Below are 20,811 nucleotides of genomic sequence, written 5' to 3'. Positions count from 1 at the left end.
TCTTTTAAATAAATTATTTAAAAAGTGCATATATTTTACTTAAAATATTTTTAAAACAAAAATTTGAATAATTTTAATATTTAAGAACGTAGACTAATAATTTAATGAGTTTAGGAAAGTTAAAATTTTGCCGGGATTTTGATCTGTATTTGCGTAAACGGCACGTAATTTGAGAAAGTAAAATAAAGAATTTGCAATATATAAATATTATAACAATATGTCGAAAGTGAATACATTATATAATTATTTTACATCGCCTAAAACTCCTAAAACACCTAAACAATCAAATAATAAACAGATATCTGATGAAAAACCTACAACACCGAAAAGAGCAAGGGGACAATTGAACAAAGGTATATTATGAGAACAATTTATGTATAAATAATTTATTTAATATAATAATATAACATGCGATAAAATATATATTTTGGGCCGCATGTATTTTTATATTATGAAATTAAATAGAAGTTTTTATAGAAAATTAGATTTTATAAAGTTTCGGAAAAATTTACATAAATAAATAATAATATTGATTAAAATTTTATATTTACTTCAATACAGTAAATGTTATATTAAATATTTGTTATTTTATTTTGTTATATAAGTAATGTAATTTTTCATATTATATGTAGTTAAAATTCCAAGTAAAGGGAAAGAAAATAAGAATCTTGAAGATAGAAAAAGAATATACAAAGATGATGAAGAAGAAAAGGAAGAAAATGAACCAATTCAAACAAAAAAACGAAGACTAATTATTCCTGATGAAGAATCTGGAGAAGATTCTGGAGATGAATTTAAGCCTGGTTTGTGTTTGGTTAGAACATATCTTATTTTTTTCAAAAATAAATTATTATTATTATATTTTAGACCTAGATGATGAATCAGAAGAATCAGATTCAGGATCTGAAGGAGTTAGTGAAAGTGAACCACCAACCGCAAGTGAAGAAGAAACTCCAGAGGTAAAGAATTAATTATAGAAAGATAAAAAATTTTCATATTTTTTTAAATTTCATATAACTGAATATTAATTATCTTTTAGAAAAAACGGAAACTTATTAATTCTGTTGGAAGAAAACCACAAAAAGGTGCAAAGAAAAATTTCAAAGAAGTAAGTTAACAATTATAAATTATTTTATTTTATTATTATTAAATATTCATTATCTAATAAATCTATTAAATCTTAATTAGGATAAAAAAGAATCAAAACTTCAACAACAAAGTCAATCCCAAGGTTCAAATAATGTTATAGATTCTTGGCCACATTTAAAGTATGATTTTCTTCAACCAAATAAAATACGAGATATTAATAAAAAATCGCCAAAAGATTCAGATTATGATCCTAAAACTCTATATGTTCCTTTGGATTTTTTAAATCAACAAACTCCAGTAAGATATGAAACTAAATATTCTTCATTTTATTATTATTTAATTATTTTTTATTATTATTTAATTATTATTTTTTATTATTTTATTATCTTTTCATTTTATTTAACATTTTTTATATCATGATTTTTTTCAGGCTATGAGACAGTGGTGGGAATTGAAAAGTAAACATTTTGATTGTGTTCTTTTCTTTAAGCTAGGAAAATTTTATGAATTATATCATATGGATGCTGTAATAGGCGTTAATGAACTTCATCTTACCTATATGAGAGTATGTTCTTTATTATTTTAGAGAGTTTTAAGTTTTAAAAAAATTAATTATTTATAATTTTTTAGGGAGAATTTGCACATTCGGGATTTCCTGAAATTGGATATGGCCGTTTCTCAGCGAGTCTCATAGAAAGAGGATACAAAGTGGCAAGAGTAGAACAAACGGAAAATCCAGATATGATGGCACAACGCGTTAGCAATAGTATGATATCATAAAATATATTGTATATAATTTATAATTATTAATCTTAATTTAATTATACATATTGTTTTTAGTGATTAGACCAACAAAATTTGATAAAGTAGTTAAAAGAGAAATTTGCCAAATAACTTCTAAAGGTACAAGAGTGTACACTCCACAAGATATAGAACCATCTACACCGAATTCTAATTATTTATTATCAGTGATTGAAAAATGCCCATCTGGTTCTAACATATCTCATTATGGAGTTTGTTTCTTAGACACTACAATAGGAGATTTTTATCTTGGTCAATTTGAAGATGATCGATGTAATTCTAGATTATTAACTTTACTCGCTCATTATCCTCCAGTTCATGTAAGTATTTGTTTTCATAATCAAATAAATAAATCTATTATTTAAATTAATATTTTATAATTTATTAAATATTTATTTATTTTTATTTATTATTATTCTTTAGGTTGTTTATGAACGTGGTAATTTGTCTCAAAGAACGTTACAAATTTTTAACAATAATTTAGCAGCATGTATTAAAGAATCACTTTTACGCGAATCTCAATTTTGGTCATCTTCGACTACATTAAAAGTAAGTTTAGCATATTTATGTGCAATATCTAAAAAATTTTATTTAAAATCTTATTTAAAAAGTCTTTTTTAATTTACAGAATCTTCATGAAGGAGATTATTTTAAAAAATCAGATTCTGAGTTTCAATGGCCTACAGGCTTACAATCATTTCTTAATAAAAGTAAATATTTTTAATATAATTTTTTAATAAAAGTAATTAATTAAAGTTTTTCTGACATTTTTATTTTTTTAGATGATAGTTTAGGTTTAACCCCTGCTGAAGATAAAGAATTAGCAGTACATGCTTTAGGTGGATGTGCATATTTACTTAAAGAATATCTGCTTGAACAACAATTATTGGCACAAGGACGTTTTAAAACATATGTTCCTCCAGATTTTTCAAATAAAACATTTGAAACTTCCAAATTTGCAAATAATATGGTAATTATGAATTTCATTTAATTACATATGACATTAATTTATTAATATTATCATTATTAGGTTTTAGATGCTATCACGATTAATAATTTGAGAATTTTCGGGGAAGGTTCTCTTATAAAAACGCTAGATCGTTGTTGTACCGCATTTGGAAAAAGGTATATTTAAAATAAATATATAAATATTTTAAAATCTAATAGAATATTTAATTGTAGATTGTTACGAGAATGGATTTGTAGACCATCTTGCCGAAAAAATGTTATAATTGAACGTCAAGAAGCTATACAAGAATTAATAGATCATTCAGAAATAGTACAAACTACTCGTAGTATATTAGCAGGGCTTCCTGATCTTGAAAGATTATTGAGCAAGTGAGTTATATTATTAACAATTAAAGATCATTAAAAGTATTTGCATTTATAAGTGAATATTTTATGTACACAATTTTATAATATTAGGATTCATGCTCAAGGAAATCCGGCAAAACAAAATAATCATCCTGATGGCAGAGCTATCATGTTTGAGGGGCAAACGTATTCAAAGAAAAGAATTATAGATTTTATTACTACTTTGAATGGTTTTGAAGATGTCTTAAAAGTAATTGCTTTATTTGAAGGTAATTATATTATGTTATATGCAATAATTAATTAGAATCGTTATACGTATTATTTATTTTCTAGATTTCTGTAGCACTTTAATAAGCAAATGTACTAAAGTGGAACCAGATGGTGAATTTCCTTCATTAAGAGAATCTTTAGATTATTTTAAGGTAATTAATATTTTCTATGTATTATTAACCATTAATTGAAATACAAGCATGCAATATACGTTTTAGACTGCATTCGACCATGAAGAAGCCAAAAAAGTAGGTTGTATTGTTCCAAAGAAAGGAGTCGATTGTGAATATGATTCCGTTTTAATGGAACTTGAGGAAATAAAAAAAGATTCAGAACAATATCTTGAAAAGCAAAAAAAACACTTTGGGGTAAAAATCACGTTTCATGGTTCGGATAAAAAACGTTATCAGATCGAGATTCCAGATTCTCAAACGAAAAAAGTTGGTGCTGGATTTGAACTTCAATCACAAAGAAAAGGATACAAACGTTATTATACTGCAGAGTCAAAGGTTTAACTTTTTTTTAAAAATGATATAACATTTTCAAATAAAATAAAATGATTAAAATATTTTTTTCAGGAACTTTTAAATCGACAAATAAATGCCGAAGAGCATAGAGATAAAGTATTGAAGGATTTAAATAGAAGAATATTTGCACAATTTAGCGAAAAATATGATATGTGGAGTATGGCAGTTTATAAATTGTCTGTTTTAGATGTTCTTATTTCTTTAACAGAATACGCTCTCAGTGGTGATATGTGTGTACCGGAAATTAATGATGGTACAAATGAAAAGGTAAATTTAACATATTTCATTAATTTAATTATTATAAAATATTAGAAATTGTTAAAAAATATTTTCTTTTATAGATATTTATTGATATTCGAGACGGACGACATCCATGTATTATTTCAGATACATTTATACCAAATGATACTTTATTAGCAACTGAAAATTTCGCTTCTTTCATGATTCTCACTGGACCAAATATGGGCGGTAAATCAACATTGATGCGTCAGGTTGCCCTTCTCACTATAATGGCACAAATTGTATGTTTTAATAACATATAATATTTTAAACTATAAAAAACTAATTATTATATTTTATAGGGAAGTTATGTTCCTGCAAGTTCCTGTCGTTTAACATTAGTAGATCGTATTTTCACGAGATTGGGAGCAAATGACGATATTTTGGCTGGTCAGAGTACATTCTTAGTAGAATTAAGCGAAACTTCTGCAATATTACAGCATGCTACACCATATTCTCTCGTATTACTCGATGAATTAGGTACAAATTTAATTAAAGTTATCATGAAATTATTATATTAATTAAAAAAAATAATTTAATTTAATATTAATAGGACGTGGTACATCGACGTATGATGGTACGGCAATTGCTGCTGCAGTTGTAAATGCACTTACAAAATTAAACTGTCGTACTTTATTTTCGACGCATTATCATTCTTTGGTAGAAGATTATAAAAATAATAAGAAAATTACATTAGCTCATATGGTATATGAAAAAAATTCTTATATATTTTTCTTTTTGATTGTCTCTTGTTTCTTTTTTTAACTTCTTTGAAGTATTGTTTTAATTCTAAAAATTTTTTTATTCCATTTTTTAGTTTTATAAATATTTATCTTGCTTTTTATAGGCATGCATGGTAGAAAATGAGGAACAAGATAAAGTATCCCAAGAAACAGTAACATTTTTATACAAACTCGGCGAAGGAGCTTGTCCGAAATCATATGGTTTCAACGCTGCCCGATTAGGTGGTGTTCCAGCTGTAATTACAAGTAGAGCACATGAGATTTCAAAGAAACTCGAAAAAGAAACAAATCAAAAACATTTCTTTACTACTTTGTGTAAAGCGAATGGTTCAACTATAAGGGATCTAATTGCTGCAATGTGAAAAACTGTGAAAAATGAGTAGATATTAAATATTTATCAGCATGTTTAATTAACTTCAGTTACCCTACAGTATTATATTTTTTATATAGTATTCATAATGTATATTTATTATGGTTTGTTATAGCTTACCATTTTTTTTATTTGATATTATCATATATTTTGATAATAAAAGATTCTATAAATGCAAACTTAGTATTACTTTTATGACGTGAATGGGACAATAATAAATAAAAAAAGAAAACAATTGTTGCTTACAAAATTTTATTAATTAATGCCAGAGTACAAAAGAGCTACTTATGAGACGAGAATATGATGCAATACAAACAATATAATTTTTTACTCACACCAAAATGATGAAGAAATATTATTTCTTCTCTTTTTCTTTTTTTTATTTCGAGTATAAGAGAAATCGTGTGCACGAATCTTATTATGAAATAATAAATACAATTCCTTACATTATTGTGAAATAACAAAGAAGCAAATAGCGAACAACTATAAAAAATGAATGATTATTAATTATTTCATCTGATAGAATTACGTTGAATCTTTGTTTCAAAAAGAGTAAGTATTACAGCGATAAATAGAATTAAACCTAATCCTTTATGTATATTGATTAAGGATGATTATTTGTGTAAATAGTAAATTTGCTACTAATATTATTTTCATGATTATTACGCTTCGATGCCTGAAAGTCATTTTTCTGTTTTTTTTTTTTTTTTTTTTTTTTATCGAATGAATGAAAAAACTTAAAACAATCAACAGAAAAAAAGGAACTGTGCTCTCTATAAAATTATACAAATGGCGTTCATGCAGAAGAAAAAACTAGATACGATTATTAAAAAGGCACAAAAATTAAGAAAGCACTTGACCATATTTTTTTTAATGGGTTATATATGATGTATTTTTATTATCATTATTAATATTATTATTATTATTAATATTATTATTATTATTATTATGGTTGTTATTTTTTTTTCTTCTTTCGAATAATACATGCCTACTTCTAATATACAATTCCAAGAGGTTTTATCGAACGTTTTCTAATTTTATAATTATTCCTTATTATATTCAAGTTAATCACGATCTATCTCTCTATTTCATTCTGGACGTTCGTACCTTTTTTTTCTCTTCATTAATTTTTCGCTATTCATCATCAAACAAGTTACGATTTGATTTATTTATCCGAAGAAAAAATCAATCGACAACAGTCTATCAATTTAAAAAAACATGATTTTCATGGCGCTCACTTCTAAATTTTTACCTTTCAAAATTTGGCAGGATTCATTTTTCAATCGATCTATTTTTTCTTTCCCTTTCTACATCCTTCACAATTTTTATATTTCGAAAAACTCCATTGTGAAAAAAAAGAAAGAAAAAAATCATTTTTATTCGTCTTTTGTGTCTTTCTCTCTCCTTTTATAATATATTCCATACTTTTTTCCTCTTTCACTCTTTTTTTCTCTTTCTTTCTTTCTCTCTCTGTTCTCGTTATTCTCTTATCAATGTAGGATTAACGGTTCAAAGAATATCGATACCTTAGGATAACATGATCTCTGGAATATTATAGAAAGGTGCAGTTCAAAAGAGAACAGCCGGACATTGGAAAGGGGTAGAGAGGCAAAAATTCTCTCGAAAACAAAGTATATTCGAGAAAAACTATCTTACATCCTTCTTCAAAATTTTTTTTTTATCTTTTATGATTCAAAAAACATGGACAATTTTTAGTTTTCCCTGAATAAAATTATGCGCTTACAAAAAAAATCGTGAAAATGGGGATTTTTAGAAGAGAAAAGGAATGACGTATTTATTTTTATTTTTCTCCTTTTTTTTCTTTTTTTTATAGTGAAAACCGAACAACTATTCTATTCATTTCGGCAATTAGGACCTAAGAATTGTCACAAAGATGACAGTTTGCTCTTTTCAGTTTACTTTCTCTGTCTTCTTGCATTAACCCTTCCAGTGAAATGTCTAACTTAACGAAAGAATATTATTTAGCCATCATAAAAATCGATTTCTTTCAATTGAACAGAAAGATCAATAAAAAAAAAAACGCGAAAGAAAAATAAATAAATAAAAGACGAACATCGTTAACTAACCTCAATGATAATTCAGAGAGGAAAATCTAGAACATAAAACGAAAATAGTCGAATATAAAAAATAACGAATGTAAATTAACTTATGAATAAATCCAAATAAGATACGATTTTTGGAATATAAATTTAGAATACAATACAAACCTGAATAACTCGTATTTATACCATATAATCTTTAAATTTTCACTTCTTTTCAATCTACGTAATATAAAAACTCATTCGTACTTCGAACGAACAATATAAATCACGAACCATAATTAATATTGAAACGAATTTAACTACAAAGATCAACATGACACATCTATCTATCGTCGCATATGAATAATATAAATCAGAGGAATACAATTCATCATTCGAAAGAATTCGTACAATCAGTTTTCCTTCCTTTTCTTTATCGAAACAAGGGATCAACCAATTCACAGCAATATTCTTGAAGTGATATTAATGAAGATCCGATTTTCTTCAAATTTACCAATACTGGAAGGGTTTACGACGCCAATCGAAAGGAAAATGCCGATTAGCGGTTGTCCAAGAGGCCACAGATTTTTACCACAGTCCAGATGAATATCCACCAGGTGGCACGCGTGTACGTGCCGGAACTTTTGCTGCTGGCGATGTATCGTTCGATTTCTCGCTGGAATTCGAGCTAGTCGTTCCATTTTGGACAGCTGGTCCGTTGTTTTGTGATTCTCCATAACCAATTCCGGTTACCGGATTACCATCTGTGAAGAATATTTTTTCATCTGTCAATAAACATTCTAGGATATAAAATATGGATTCGATATTTCTCATTTTTATACAAATTTTGTTATTTGGTTTTGGATGATATTTGTTTCGACTAGGACTAATCGAATCGAATCCAATAAATCGAAAAATTTATAAACTGTGAAAGTGTATATAGGAATCGCGTAATATTATTTAATGATTAATTGAAAGTTTTTGCTCTAATATTCGTGGATTATTTCTCTATGGATCTATTATAACGAAGATTTGGTGATTTTGTGATTTAATATAATTGAATTAATATAATTTGGTTGAAATTTAATTCTGTGATTAAAATAGAGATTTTCAAATGTAAATAGGTTTTTTCTTTGTAAAGAATTCTATGCAGTACCATTAAAATTTATTGAAAATTGATTGTTCAAAATATTATCTTCATTATCTCTATAGTTTACATAAATTTTGAATGAAAAACCTTAGGAAAATTCTTTTTTTGTCCTACATTATTAACTTTTGTATAATAATTTCGAAACATCAAAATGTTTTTACAAAAAATCACTTTACATTTGAATATCTTAATTATTTTTAACTAAATATCTACAACATTAAAATTTTAGATTTTTTTACTTTTTCTCGTTGTTATGATTTCTCTATTTGTTGTAATAAAATTGATTTTAAACTGGTTACATGCAATAATTTCATATCAGGAGTATAAAAAATTATTGTATTATATTTAAACAAATAAAACGAAAGAGAAAAAAATATTGACCAGATTATAGTGATATATAATTGCGTTTTTTTTATACACCTGATATCCATGTGGTGATATAACATCGATAGGGAAATCGAAATTTCACGCGAAATCCACATGCTGGCACTCTCCCTTCGTGATTTTTTTTCTATATCTCCCGTACACACCCGTGAAAGGGGGACAGGGACACACAGGTAATTTACTCGACAGGCAATTAAGCGTAAAACGTAAAGAACAACCAATCGTTTTCGATGCATTGATAAAGAACGATCAGATATAAAATATTCGTAAAATCTACTTTGAAGGACTTATATTATGCAAAACAAGGAACGTGTAATCGTCTACTACATAGAATACGAACTTACCGTACTATATTATAAATTATTTTGTTTGTGTCAATGTTGATTTATAGGAATTTTTTAAAGAATTGCTCGAATTCATTATATTTATTTATTTATTTTTATTTTTAAATACAAATATTTTTCAAAATGAATTCAAGCAAATCTAGGACATGGAAATATATATAACATAAATATGCGTACAAGCAATAATAAATTTTAATTTTAGATGGCAAGTAATTTTGGAGATTAATCAAGATAGAAATATTTCATATTCTTTTTTCTTTTAAATTATCGATTACCTTTCATTTAGATTTAAGATTATATTTTATAGACTTTTGAAAAACAAAAATTACAAATAAAATAAATCAAGTAGTTAAACACTAAAATTAGTCATTATTTTAATTCTGAAATTAATAACATATATATATACACACACAAAAAATACACTGTAAAGAAAAGAAATACATAAAGATATATTATAAATACATTTCAATGTTCAACAATGACTACACAAATTGTATATCGAAGAAGGCTATATAAGGAAAAGAAATGATAAAACAGTGAAAGTTGAAATCGATTAATAAAGAATTAAATTTATATCTTCTCTCTTTCTCCATAATGTCCAAAACCATAAAAGGATAACTCATATGAAAAAGAATTTATCAATAAATTTGATTTAATTGAATTATCATGATTTTGAATTGATTCATTTTCCTAAACAATCAAATATCGATATCGTATCGATTCACGATTCAAGTATATATAAACACAAATATTCATATGAATTCTTCCCAAATCAATAAATCAATTCCACTTTTTTCCAAACATAACCTATTAATCCTATATATATTCTATGTTTTACCATAGGAATAAATTTCATTCAATTTGTAAATAATACTATATTATATACACATCTGTATTTACAATTACAGATGTTATTGAATACAGATGTTATGAAATAAATTTTTATTCTAAAGAAATTTTTATTTTAATTGTTTCTTATGTTAAAAGGATAAAATAATTGAATATTTTGATTTCATTATTATTTTTGTTTCAAATAAAAAATTCCTATAATCCTTTAGTAACTTTCCCCTATGTTTCTTTAGTAACTTTCCCCTATATTTCTTTAGTAACTTTCCCCTGTATTTCTTTAGTAACTAGTAATATTCTTTAGTAACTTTCCTTTGTTTCTAAATAAATCTAAAAACAGTGATCCTTTGATAGCCTTGGACGACGTTTATATGATCTTTTCTTCTGTTATTGTTCGATGGAAAACTAATCAAATGAAGTGGTGTTTTCTCGGAAAAGAGGATGGAACGAATAATCGGAGTGTACGAAAAAAATGCATCGTCAAAAATGATCAAAAGATCTGATTATTTTGAAAGAAACAAATATAAAGTAAAATTGAAAAAAGAAAGAGAGAGATAAAAAAGAAGAATGGATAAACGTTACCTCGACACCTTCGTGTGCTGCGCCTTATAGGCGTTACATCAACTCCGTCTCCGGTGACCGGGTTGCGCATTAAGCAGGACGATCCACCTGCCAGGGTTCGAGCGGGTAGGAAGGCGTAGAGGATGACAGTTTCACAGCCGGTGCACGCAAAGCGACACGCGCCAGAATTTCATCATCACCACCATCACCACCACCCCCATGCACCGACACACAGGTAGCAAAACCCACATAACCGTCACCCAATCGTGTCTAAGTGTTAGTGCGCGCGACTATTCGCACGGATGAATGGAAGATATTCGTTTCTCGAAGGAATAATTTGCAAGATGGAAGGTAAAATAATTAGTTTTTTTTGATTTTCAAATATCTTGAATTTTTGGATTTGAAAATTTCTAAATTCTGAACCATTTAATTTCTGAATTTTTAAATTTTTTAAACTCTTTGTATTTTTGACTTTTTGAAATTTTATGATTGAGTATCTAAAGTGTCAATGTTTTGAAACTAGATATTAAAATACTATTGAAATAATGATGATAATATCTTGAATTGATCCGTGCGAAGAGGAACGAGTACGAAAATAAGAAAGAAACCAAAAGAATGTTATTAATACTACGTTTTATGTGAAATAAAGCAAGCAAAAGCAAAGAAACAAACAAATTACAAGGAAATTACAAGAAAAACAAAATACGGAGATTAAATAGAAAGAAAAATTACTGTTTTCAATCTTTTAATAAGTAAGAATGCCACACGTGTGAAATCCAAGCAATGAGTCGTGATGAAATTATACAAATAAAGTTCGTGAACGATCGATGAGCGATCGTAAAAAAAAAAAAAAAAATTAAAAAAAAAATATAATTCGAATTATTTCTTTGGCTATAGAACAATTTTTATGACAAGAATATTATAAAAAAGAAATCCATGCTTTTCAATCGATCGTTAAATAATTAAATAAATCGAATTGATTATATGTCGCAAGCGGAGCAAATGTTTATTAACTTAACGAGAAAAGAATTGAAAATGGCGCGACTAACTTAAAATATGTGTTTCTAGTTTCGTAGCAGGCTTTATAGTCGTTAAAAAATATTGATCGAGAAATCGATCAATGATATGTACCTTAAGAAACGTTTCCGAAATTTCTACGAGTTTCTACATCGAAAAGAAAAGAAAAAGGGAAGAATCAAAACCTAATGACGCTAAATAAAATTCTAAAAAGTAAAATTCTAGCCGATATACTCATCTTTATGCGAATTTGGAAACTTGATTTGCATTATTATTAATTATAATCGTTGCATTAAATGTTGAAATTCTCTTGATAACAATTTTTCTCTGAAATGTTAATGGAATATTACTAAATATAGAAAAAAACAATAATTTATTTATATTTTTTGCTTTTATTTCAAAATCTTTTTACGTATTTTTTTATAATTTTTCAATCTTTTAATAATATTAAAATATTAGAAACAAGAATATCGAATCATAATTCAGAATCAAAATTCGCGCGTATGCTTGCAACTCGATCGATAATGTAAATCAAGTTGAAGATAACATTTCCCGAAACGAAACGCGATTATCCGTAATTAAAAAAAAAAAAAATAACGTGTAAGAATAAGTGTCGTGTCATCTACTTGAATGTGTATTTTTTACACACTTACGAAATCGTTTGATTCTCCTAAAAGCTGCTTGCGAATAATTCAAGAGGATGACTTGATAAAAGCCATAGATTAGTCACAGAAAATAAGAAAAAAATAATAAACGTTCGTTAGTGTCTCGCTAGCTCCACAATAAAAAGATCAATAAAATTTTTCACTCTATATTCTTTTTCGTTGTGTTATTTGCAATAGAAGCAAAGAAAAGTTGTCCTAATTTGAAAACGAATCTTAGAAAAAAATCGATCAATCGACGTAGTGCATAATCTGAATAAGAGCCTGCGACACACAGACACATATTTCAAGGTAGCTCGAATACAGTGCGAGTTTATATATTGCAATTCGAGCGATTGCAAGAGCAGCGATAAAAAATCAATAAAACCAATTTGAAATTATCATTCAAGTGTCATCGAATACGCGCGAGTGATTTGTAAAAAAAAAAGAAAAAATAAATAAATTGTCATTGAAAAAAAGCTTCGATACCAACAGAGAATCGCGATCAAAAGGCGTGAAAAAACTTAAAAAAAAAAAAGAACTTTCATATCAAGCCGCTTGAAAAAGAAAAAAAAAGATTCGTTCCATTTTTACCATGTGTTGATAATCGCGTACGATTCAATTATCGTTCGTCCAAAATAAATTGATCGTGAGAGTTATCCCTATCATCCACCACTTGATTAAAACCAATCATATTATAACTTAACCTATTTCAATCGTTTCAAATTACAGATTCAATCCTATCACAATCAAGCCCAAGATTCTAAGATTTAAAAATCTCAAAAATAGATAATATATATTTTATAAAACGTTTCGTTTAAAGTAAATAAAATAAAATGATAAAATAAAATGTTTCATAAATGTCTCGAGTTGAAATAAGCCTCGACGTTCGAACGTTCAATTCATTTTGGACAAATGATCAATTTTACCGAGCGAAGATCTAATAATCGCCACTGTGTAATTAGCGAAGTATTCTAGTAGTGTGACTCGTAGCCGCGTTCCCTCGCGCTCGCACCGTACACCAGTTCACCTGACCAGATAGGCAGTATATCCTTTTTTTCGTGATACATAGATGGGGAAGGGGAGGAATGGGCGGTTGTTGGATGCGTTGAAAGGAAGGAGAATTTACACCCTTACCTGTGACATCGTTGGTCATATTGTTGCCATTGCTGGCCGCGTATCCGTTGAGAACGCCCGCGATCGAGTCCGAGCTTCCGGTGCTCTTCGCGGGCGACGTTGCGGCGCCTGATGACACCGACGAGGACATCGACTCCCCGCTGAGGGAGATATTGCTGCGCATGTGATTTTTCGCGTTTGGGGTGGTGGGTGGGGCATCGGGAGGGCCAAACAGGCGATTGTATGAATCATTACCGGGCTTGTTGCGCGGCGTTTCGTTGCTGTTGCTGTTGTTCGGTGTATCGCCGAACAAAGCGGAGCCCAGCTGCGATTGGTTGTGGTTCTTCACGCGGCGGGGGCTAGTCTCTTCGGGCGCCGCGCCGAAAATGTCGCTGCTTCCGCCACCAGGGGGTTTCAACACCCTGAAACAATGGAACAATGGAGGTATCGTTAGAGATTTATAAATGTAGTTTCGTGAGGCGATAATTTTCTTTTTTTTTTTTTATTGGTTCTTGGATTTTTTTATTGGATCCTTGGGATTTATTATCTATATTACCACTTTTTTCAAAACTTTCTTAGACAATCGAAAAATACGAAAGAAATTTGGGGGAAAAAAAGTAGCGTTCCAAAAAGTGTTTTGCCTTAAAAGAACTCGCATAAAATGAACAAAAAAGAACGGCCTTAAAACCTACAATTTTAATCTCGATCTCCGTACAGAGGATCTGGGTGAAGACGTCAAATTCTTTGACGACAAAGGGCAATCTCAACCCCTTTTTCCTCGATCCACGCCTCTTAAGTGCACGCGAAACTGCATCGTGTGTAATACACGGTGTACCGTGAGACCACTCCTTAGTCATAGCCCCGTCGAGTCAGCCACTTTCGATGCGAAAAGAAGGGTTGAGAACCATTGTTCTCGATCGGCGTTGGCGGCCGCCAACATGGGAACAGAACACGGCTCGGCCCCCACGACGGAAGGACTCGATCCAATTTGCTCGATAAATCTGCGCTGATTTCAACGTAACGAGGGTCTCGCGCTTGATGCGTGGCACGCGCTTTGTCGCGTGCTCGCTTCGTGGCCGAGCGGACAAAGTGGGAAAGGAAGGAGGGGGAGGAAAGAGAGAAGAGCAGTGACGAGAGATGAAGGGGAAGGGAGAGGGGGAAGGGGCCAGACTTCGTCAGAACAGGAGCAATTAAAAGTATGGGATCCATTCTCTTTTCTACGAACGATGGGGGAGCGATAGTTTTAAAAGCAGGCCTTCATTAGCAGAACGGTTCAATTAACGAGGGAATCGTTCGTGCGTGACGATTTTTTTTTATTCTAATTTCTTTTTTTTTTTTTTTCAATAGAGATAGACAGAGATAATCGCTTTCGAAAGCTGACAGTTGGGGCAAAGAACTATTGGAACACGTTTCCAATGACGAATCTTGGATCGATTCAGGCAGGACGAAGAATAATCCTTGTTGATCGATACGACAGCACGATGTTATTTACGTCATCATTTCGTACTATGATTTTTGTTGCGAACTATTGTGCTATCCTAAATGACGATAGATGAATTATTTTCATACGAATGTTAATACTTATCATTGAAAATCATTGAAAATAGAAACTCGATACGATATAGTTTCGCTTAAAACAAAGACTGTTATATCCTGTTACATGATGTATGAATATATAACTATCCAACCAATTGATCGGCTCGAAGTGGAATATAACACACAATATCCAATAATAATCCATTTATAATTAAACCTCCCAATTTCTTCATCTCAATTCCTCGTTCTCCTATAATCTTCCGGCTCGACTCGACTGTGATATAATTTATAAATTCGAGGACGCCACTCCTAAGTCGTCCACCCCCATCTTTATCATGTTTACGCTCCCCAATCCCTCCTCACTCGTGTAGTAGATTTTCTAATTACGTTCAATTAACGTTCCTCTCGAACACGCATTCGTTCTATCGGCCGTGTATCGATACGCAAAAACTCGTTAAACTTCGATCGATTGTAATCGTTCCACTCTAATTAAGGGCGCAACACCAAAAGCATCTCTCTCTATCTCGCTACCTTCGTCAAACGGCCGTATCATAGCGAGTGTTTCATCGACTTGGCGATAAATCAACGCTTCCTCGTTACACTGTCTCGGATAATTGAACGACGCTGTTTGATGGAAATGCATGTTCTTCTCTCTCTCTCTCTCTCTCTTCGCTTATTCGCCGTACAACACACGCTATGGTTCACGTTTATGGCCCGTTTAACGCTCGAAATTCGGGGGGGGGGGGGCGTGGGTGTCGTCCAATTTTTATTAAAACGATTCGATAAAACAGAAATTACTTCTAATTAATCATCGTTTTTAACTTTTTCCATAATTCGATTCCTACGAGGAGTTTTAATTTGGCTGTATAGTCAAGTATTTTTGTAAAGGAAGAATTATAAAAGTTTTAAACAGAGATTGTAATCCAAAAGTTCACGTTCACACTTTTACGAATAATACATCTATGATCCAATATCAACATAATATCATCGAATTATATCACTTCTTTACAGATCGACACTAAATATTCCATCTAAACAGAACGCAACAAGTATATAAGCGATAATTAATCTCATAATGAAGTCTCCAATAGTTGTTAAATTAACCCACACGGAATCGGAAACCGGTATTCTCTCTACCTCTCTGTCTAACACGAATAAGAAGCATAGAGAGAACAAAATTTATCGTCCCCTTTCCATTTCTTCCTGAATCGTATCGAGGAGAGGAAAAAGGAAAGAGTAAAAAAGAAAAAGAAGGCAAAGATCCACGTGCCGGGGGGACGTGGACGATTGATGATCCCCCTTCGATGATGTCGCCGCGTCCGGTCTTTGGAAGCGTCCGAGATACGCCATTTTCTCTCTCGAGAGAGAGAGAAAGAGCCCACACGTCCGCAACGAAACCGTGGAGAGACGGGAGAGCAAATAATAACGAGGATAATCAATCGGCCGTAGGAAGGAAAGGAATCCTCTGGGGGGGGAGGGACAGGATGGGCGCGGCGGGAAATACGTTGGACGAACGTACGCCTCTGCCCTCTTCTTTTCGTCGCAGATATCGTCGGATCCTCTCTCTCTCTGTCCGTTCAACGAGTCAACCTGTTTTACGCGCATGCATTTTCATCCACGATGATCGGGAAACTGGCGGTTTTAAACGAAGACGAAGACGCATTCGATCGGTTTTAAATCGGTTAATGACGTTTAATCTTACCTGTGCCGCGTTTAACAGGCTAGATTGGAGATTAGATTTCTTTTTTTTTTGGATCTTTGGACGATTCGCAAAGACGGATGATGGTGTAATGAGATTATCGATAGGGGTGAAAATTGTTTGTTTGGAAAGGAGTGGAGAGACGTATTTTTAAATACGATGAATTTTGAAGATATTTGGTATAAATTTCGTATTTAGAAGAGTGGATCGAAGAGAAATGCATCTTGAATTCGTGGATCGAAATGGATTTGGATTTATCGAAAAATTTTCGATGTATAAAATTAATTTATATCCGAATGCTTCTCATCCCGATAAATCTAGTATGGTCTAGTTTAAATGTCCTGGTAATTGTTTACTTCGTGTTGCATCACGTTGCATGTCATCGAGTCCAATTTAAGGATTGACATGTTGAATTGAAGCGTTTAATATATCAATGATTAGGGTAACGTCGAAACTATTTTAACCTTTGGACGAAAGGGATCTACGCTATTACTTTTCAATATTACAAGATATTACATCCTCGATATTACAAGAAAATTACATCCAGAAAAGAAAAATATTAGGAATTAAGATATAAATATTCTCTTGCCAATTTCTCCTTCGTGTCGTATATATATATATATATATCATGAATGAAGAAATTCAGTGTAATGTATCGATGATTACGCGTCCTATATAATAAAGTTTCGAAAATTTAATTTAAAATTCTTTTTTTTTTTTTCCCTCAGAGACTTTCTCGCGAAGAAAAGATGTTGAACGTTGGGGCGCTTCCGGTACCACGTTAGTTCCCCCCGTTGAGAGGATTTTATACCGTGTGGGTTGCCGCTGACCCCAACGGGTTGCTGAACCCTGCGCACGCGTTGCCCATCGTGCAAATTCCTATCGTACGGAATCCCATCAGGAGAGCAACTTTTATCTACGCAGTATCAATAAATACTAATTTAATAGTAATAAAAATCGATGATTTGTCGTCGCTGCGAGTAATCATGACGGGAAGTTTCACCGCAATTCACGAAACGAGATATTGAGGATAAGTGGTTTTCTCAAGTGATTGACCAACATTTTAGAAACTGAGATTTCTGAATCTCGCGTTTTATTTTTTTTTTTTTCTTTCTGTTTCTCTTTTGAATAATTTTTCTTTCGATCACTTTTTAAATTACATTCTTCAAATTTACATCGATCGCATCGATCGTTTTGTTAAAAATCTATATATACGGGAGAAAATATGTAGAAGGATAATATTATTGAAGATTTATGACACGAATATGACACTTCTTTCTTCCCAGTGAAGAAGTCGTTCGATTTCTAAGAGGTTCATCCAATTCCAACCGTGAAATTTCTTTTCGACGCATTAAAAGCCGAGTGATGGACACAGAAATTCCTGAAGAAACCGCGTGAAAAGTGGACCAGGACGCTTTCGAAAATAATAATCATCTGTTACAATGACTCGACATGCTCGTGATGCGAACTATGCTAATGCTCGTTGGTGAACGTCATTAAAGAGGAAATACGATCCACTCTCTTCAAAAGTTTTCTTTTTTTTCTTTTTTTTTTTTTTTTTTTCGTGTAACGTAGTGGCATAATCAGGTTGCCGGATTTTTCCACCACAGATCCGGAATAATAAATCATTGGGCAACGATCTCCCGCTGATAATTTTCTTAATTAGAATAAAACTAGAGTGTGTCTGCTAGAAATTTCAGCAAAGTTATTAATAACACTTTGCACTGCGTAATTTTTGTTTTGTCCCGAGAAAATTAAAACGATTGACCAAAGATGATCTCATGGTGCAAAGGGTTAAATATAGAGAATTGTATATCTCCGTTTTCCTCGATGTGAGGAAAATAATATAAAAAAGGATTTTCCAACAAATCGATTCAACTATCGAAAAAACATTGACGTTCGCTCTCCCACAGATCCAATATTTTCGTTTCATCATCCTCGAAAGTTGCACGATCGATCACGTTCTCTCGGTGATCGTGGGACAAAATGGGACAAAACTAATCGAAGGAATGAATCCTTGATAGTCGTTAAAAGGGATCGTCCATCATCCCGCTGAACGTCTCACGTACGACGTAATCAGAGGAATCTAGAAAATGGGACGCAAGGGCCATCATCTACTCCGCGAGTCGTAAACTCGGATGAACGGAATTAAAGCTCGCGAGAATGTGTGTAATATTCGACGTGAATCAAGCTCTGCGTGGGCGAGAGAATGCTTTGCCCTAGAAATATTCTTATTAACGTGTTGTGATCTCCCGAACGAGATTAATCGGTTTGATGCAGCAGTTTAAAGTAGCTTAAAGTGGTTGGAATTATTTTTTAATTTGAGAAATTAAACCTAAATTCCTCGTCTTTGGAAAAGAAGAAGAAGAAGAAGAATTTTTCATCTTTCCAAAACCTCGTGTTCCCTATTATCGATTAGTGTCTTAAAAGAACTTTCTTGCTTATCTCGATAATTGCACCAACTCGAAGGATTCGAAACGGAAAAAAAAAAAAAAAAAAAACATCCAACTTGTCCGAGTATAATCCAATTTCGAACGGTGACTGGCACGGAATTTATTCGAGGCAATAACGAAGAAAAAGGAGGATAACCGGTGCCATCTTCCGCGACGTCACCCTCGACATTCGACGTCCTCTTGTCACGGTATATCCGGCTCTGTCGCGGAGGAATCGTCGAGTAAAAAGCGATTCGATCGATCGATCACGCGACGTTGTTAAAAAAAAAAAAAAGAAAAAGAAGAAGAAGAAGAAAGAAAGAAAGAAAGAAAGAAAAAGAATATTAAATCTACCGAGGAATAACAAGGATTGGGTTTCTAGGTCGATCGAACGTACGATGATCTTGATCTTGAGAACCAACCGGCGTTATCCTCGTGAGAACGTATTATCCTGTATCCTGGTGGTGTCACGATCGAAATTATGCGGGGAAAAATGCAGGGCGTACCATGATCTTCCATTTCCGAGGCGAGATATTATCGTCGATCGTTATTCTGCTTTCACGCTTCGAACATCGAGCTTCGATCTCATCCATTACTCGTAACATCATCCCTTATCGCCCAATACAAGAGAGAGGCTTCTGGCTTCTCGATATATAATAATAGATTTCCCATTGAAAGTATATATTTTAATGATATACACGTTTGAGGAAAATATTCATTAATATCGTAGACATGTAGGATGAAATCGATTAACTTAAAAACATCGTAATAATTTAACCCTTATTTTTAAAATATACATTTCACGTGCATCCACGCGGAAGAAGAAGAAACGGAAACGGCGAGAGACTTCGAACACGGAAGATGAAACGGCGAGGAGGAGAGAGGGGGTGGCTCGCGCGTGTAAAATGGAACGTTTTTGTGGGTGCAGCAAGGAGTCACGCTCGAGCACTCGTCTTCGCTGCTGGCAACTTCGTGTGAGGTCCTGGAATATCGAGGATGCCGATAACAAGGAGCGGCATTGTGGCCAATCTTTATCGCGTTTCGGACAATGGTCATTGTTTCGACGTTTAATTACACCCAGCCTTTACGTACACCGATACTTCCTCGATTTCACGTTTCGCTAAATATTTACAACCAAGCGTGAAAACTTCTTTTCACGCTTCGCTTTTAGAAAACTGGTCGCCAGAATGTCGCTATAAATGGACAGTGATCTTTACGTATATACCCTCACGAACAATTACTATGCCATCGAGATCAATTTTGTTTTTTAGAAAAAGCGTATATACATATATGGAGTGATTTTTAAGAAAAAAATGGACAGTGATCTTACGTATATACCCTCACGAACAATTACTATGCCATCGAGATCAATGATAATTTTGTTTTTTAGAAAAAGCGTATATACTTATATGGAGTGATTTTTAAGAAAAAAGTGGACAGTGATCTTACGTATATACCCTCACGAACAATTACTATGCCATCGAGATCAATGATAATTTTGTTTTTTAAAAAAAGCGTATATATATATATGGAGTGATTTTTAAGAATAAAATGAACAATGATCTTACGTGTATACTCTCACGAACAATTACTATGCCATCGAGATCAATTTTGTTTTTTAGAAAAAGCGTACATACATATATGGAGTGA

The 20,811-nt window shown here is 31.8% G+C and overlaps 2 protein-coding genes across 2 annotated transcripts in view; one reads left to right on the top strand and one right to left on the bottom strand.

The window, feature by feature from the left end:
• Nucleotides 1–152: 152 nt before the first annotated feature.
• On the top strand, nt 153–5,559 carry LOC122712574 (probable DNA mismatch repair protein Msh6). Its single transcript, XM_043932340.1, has 21 exons — nt 153–353; nt 633–803; nt 868–959; nt 1,040–1,108; nt 1,189–1,386; nt 1,520–1,654; nt 1,720–1,855; nt 1,930–2,210; nt 2,314–2,439; nt 2,519–2,600; nt 2,673–2,860; nt 2,921–3,015; nt 3,073–3,228; nt 3,316–3,473; nt 3,538–3,626; nt 3,693–3,983; nt 4,053–4,268; nt 4,343–4,522; nt 4,583–4,760; nt 4,834–4,985; nt 5,128–5,559. Exons 1-21 carry the CDS (start codon nt 218–220, stop codon nt 5,383–5,385), a joined length of 3,387 nt encoding a protein of 1,128 aa, XP_043788275.1. The 5' UTR covers nt 153–217; the 3' UTR covers nt 5,386–5,559.
• A 69-nt stretch (nt 5,560–5,628) lies between these two features.
• Nucleotides 5,629–20,811, bottom strand: part of LOC122712575 (microtubule-associated protein Jupiter) — a 28,573-nt gene continuing 13,390 nt past the window's right edge. Inside the window, exons 2-5 of the mRNA XM_043932341.1 lie at nt 13,516–13,916; nt 12,391–12,414; nt 10,742–10,828; nt 5,629–8,199 (exon numbers count right to left, since the gene is read on the bottom strand). Coding sequence (XP_043788276.1) covers nt 8,024–8,199; nt 10,742–10,828; nt 12,391–12,414; nt 13,516–13,916 — 688 coding nt within the window. The 3' untranslated portion in view covers nt 5,629–8,023. The remainder of the gene's footprint in view (nt 8,200–10,741; nt 10,829–12,390; nt 12,415–13,515; nt 13,917–20,811) is intronic.

This window comes from Apis laboriosa, unplaced genomic scaffold (assembly GCF_014066325.1).
Source record: "Apis laboriosa isolate Shangri-la unplaced genomic scaffold, ASM1406632v1 scaffold202_cov151, whole genome shotgun sequence".
NCBI classification, from domain to species: Eukaryota; Metazoa; Arthropoda; class Insecta; order Hymenoptera; family Apidae; genus Apis; species Apis laboriosa.
This window is presented reverse-complemented; position numbering and strand designations above follow the sequence as displayed.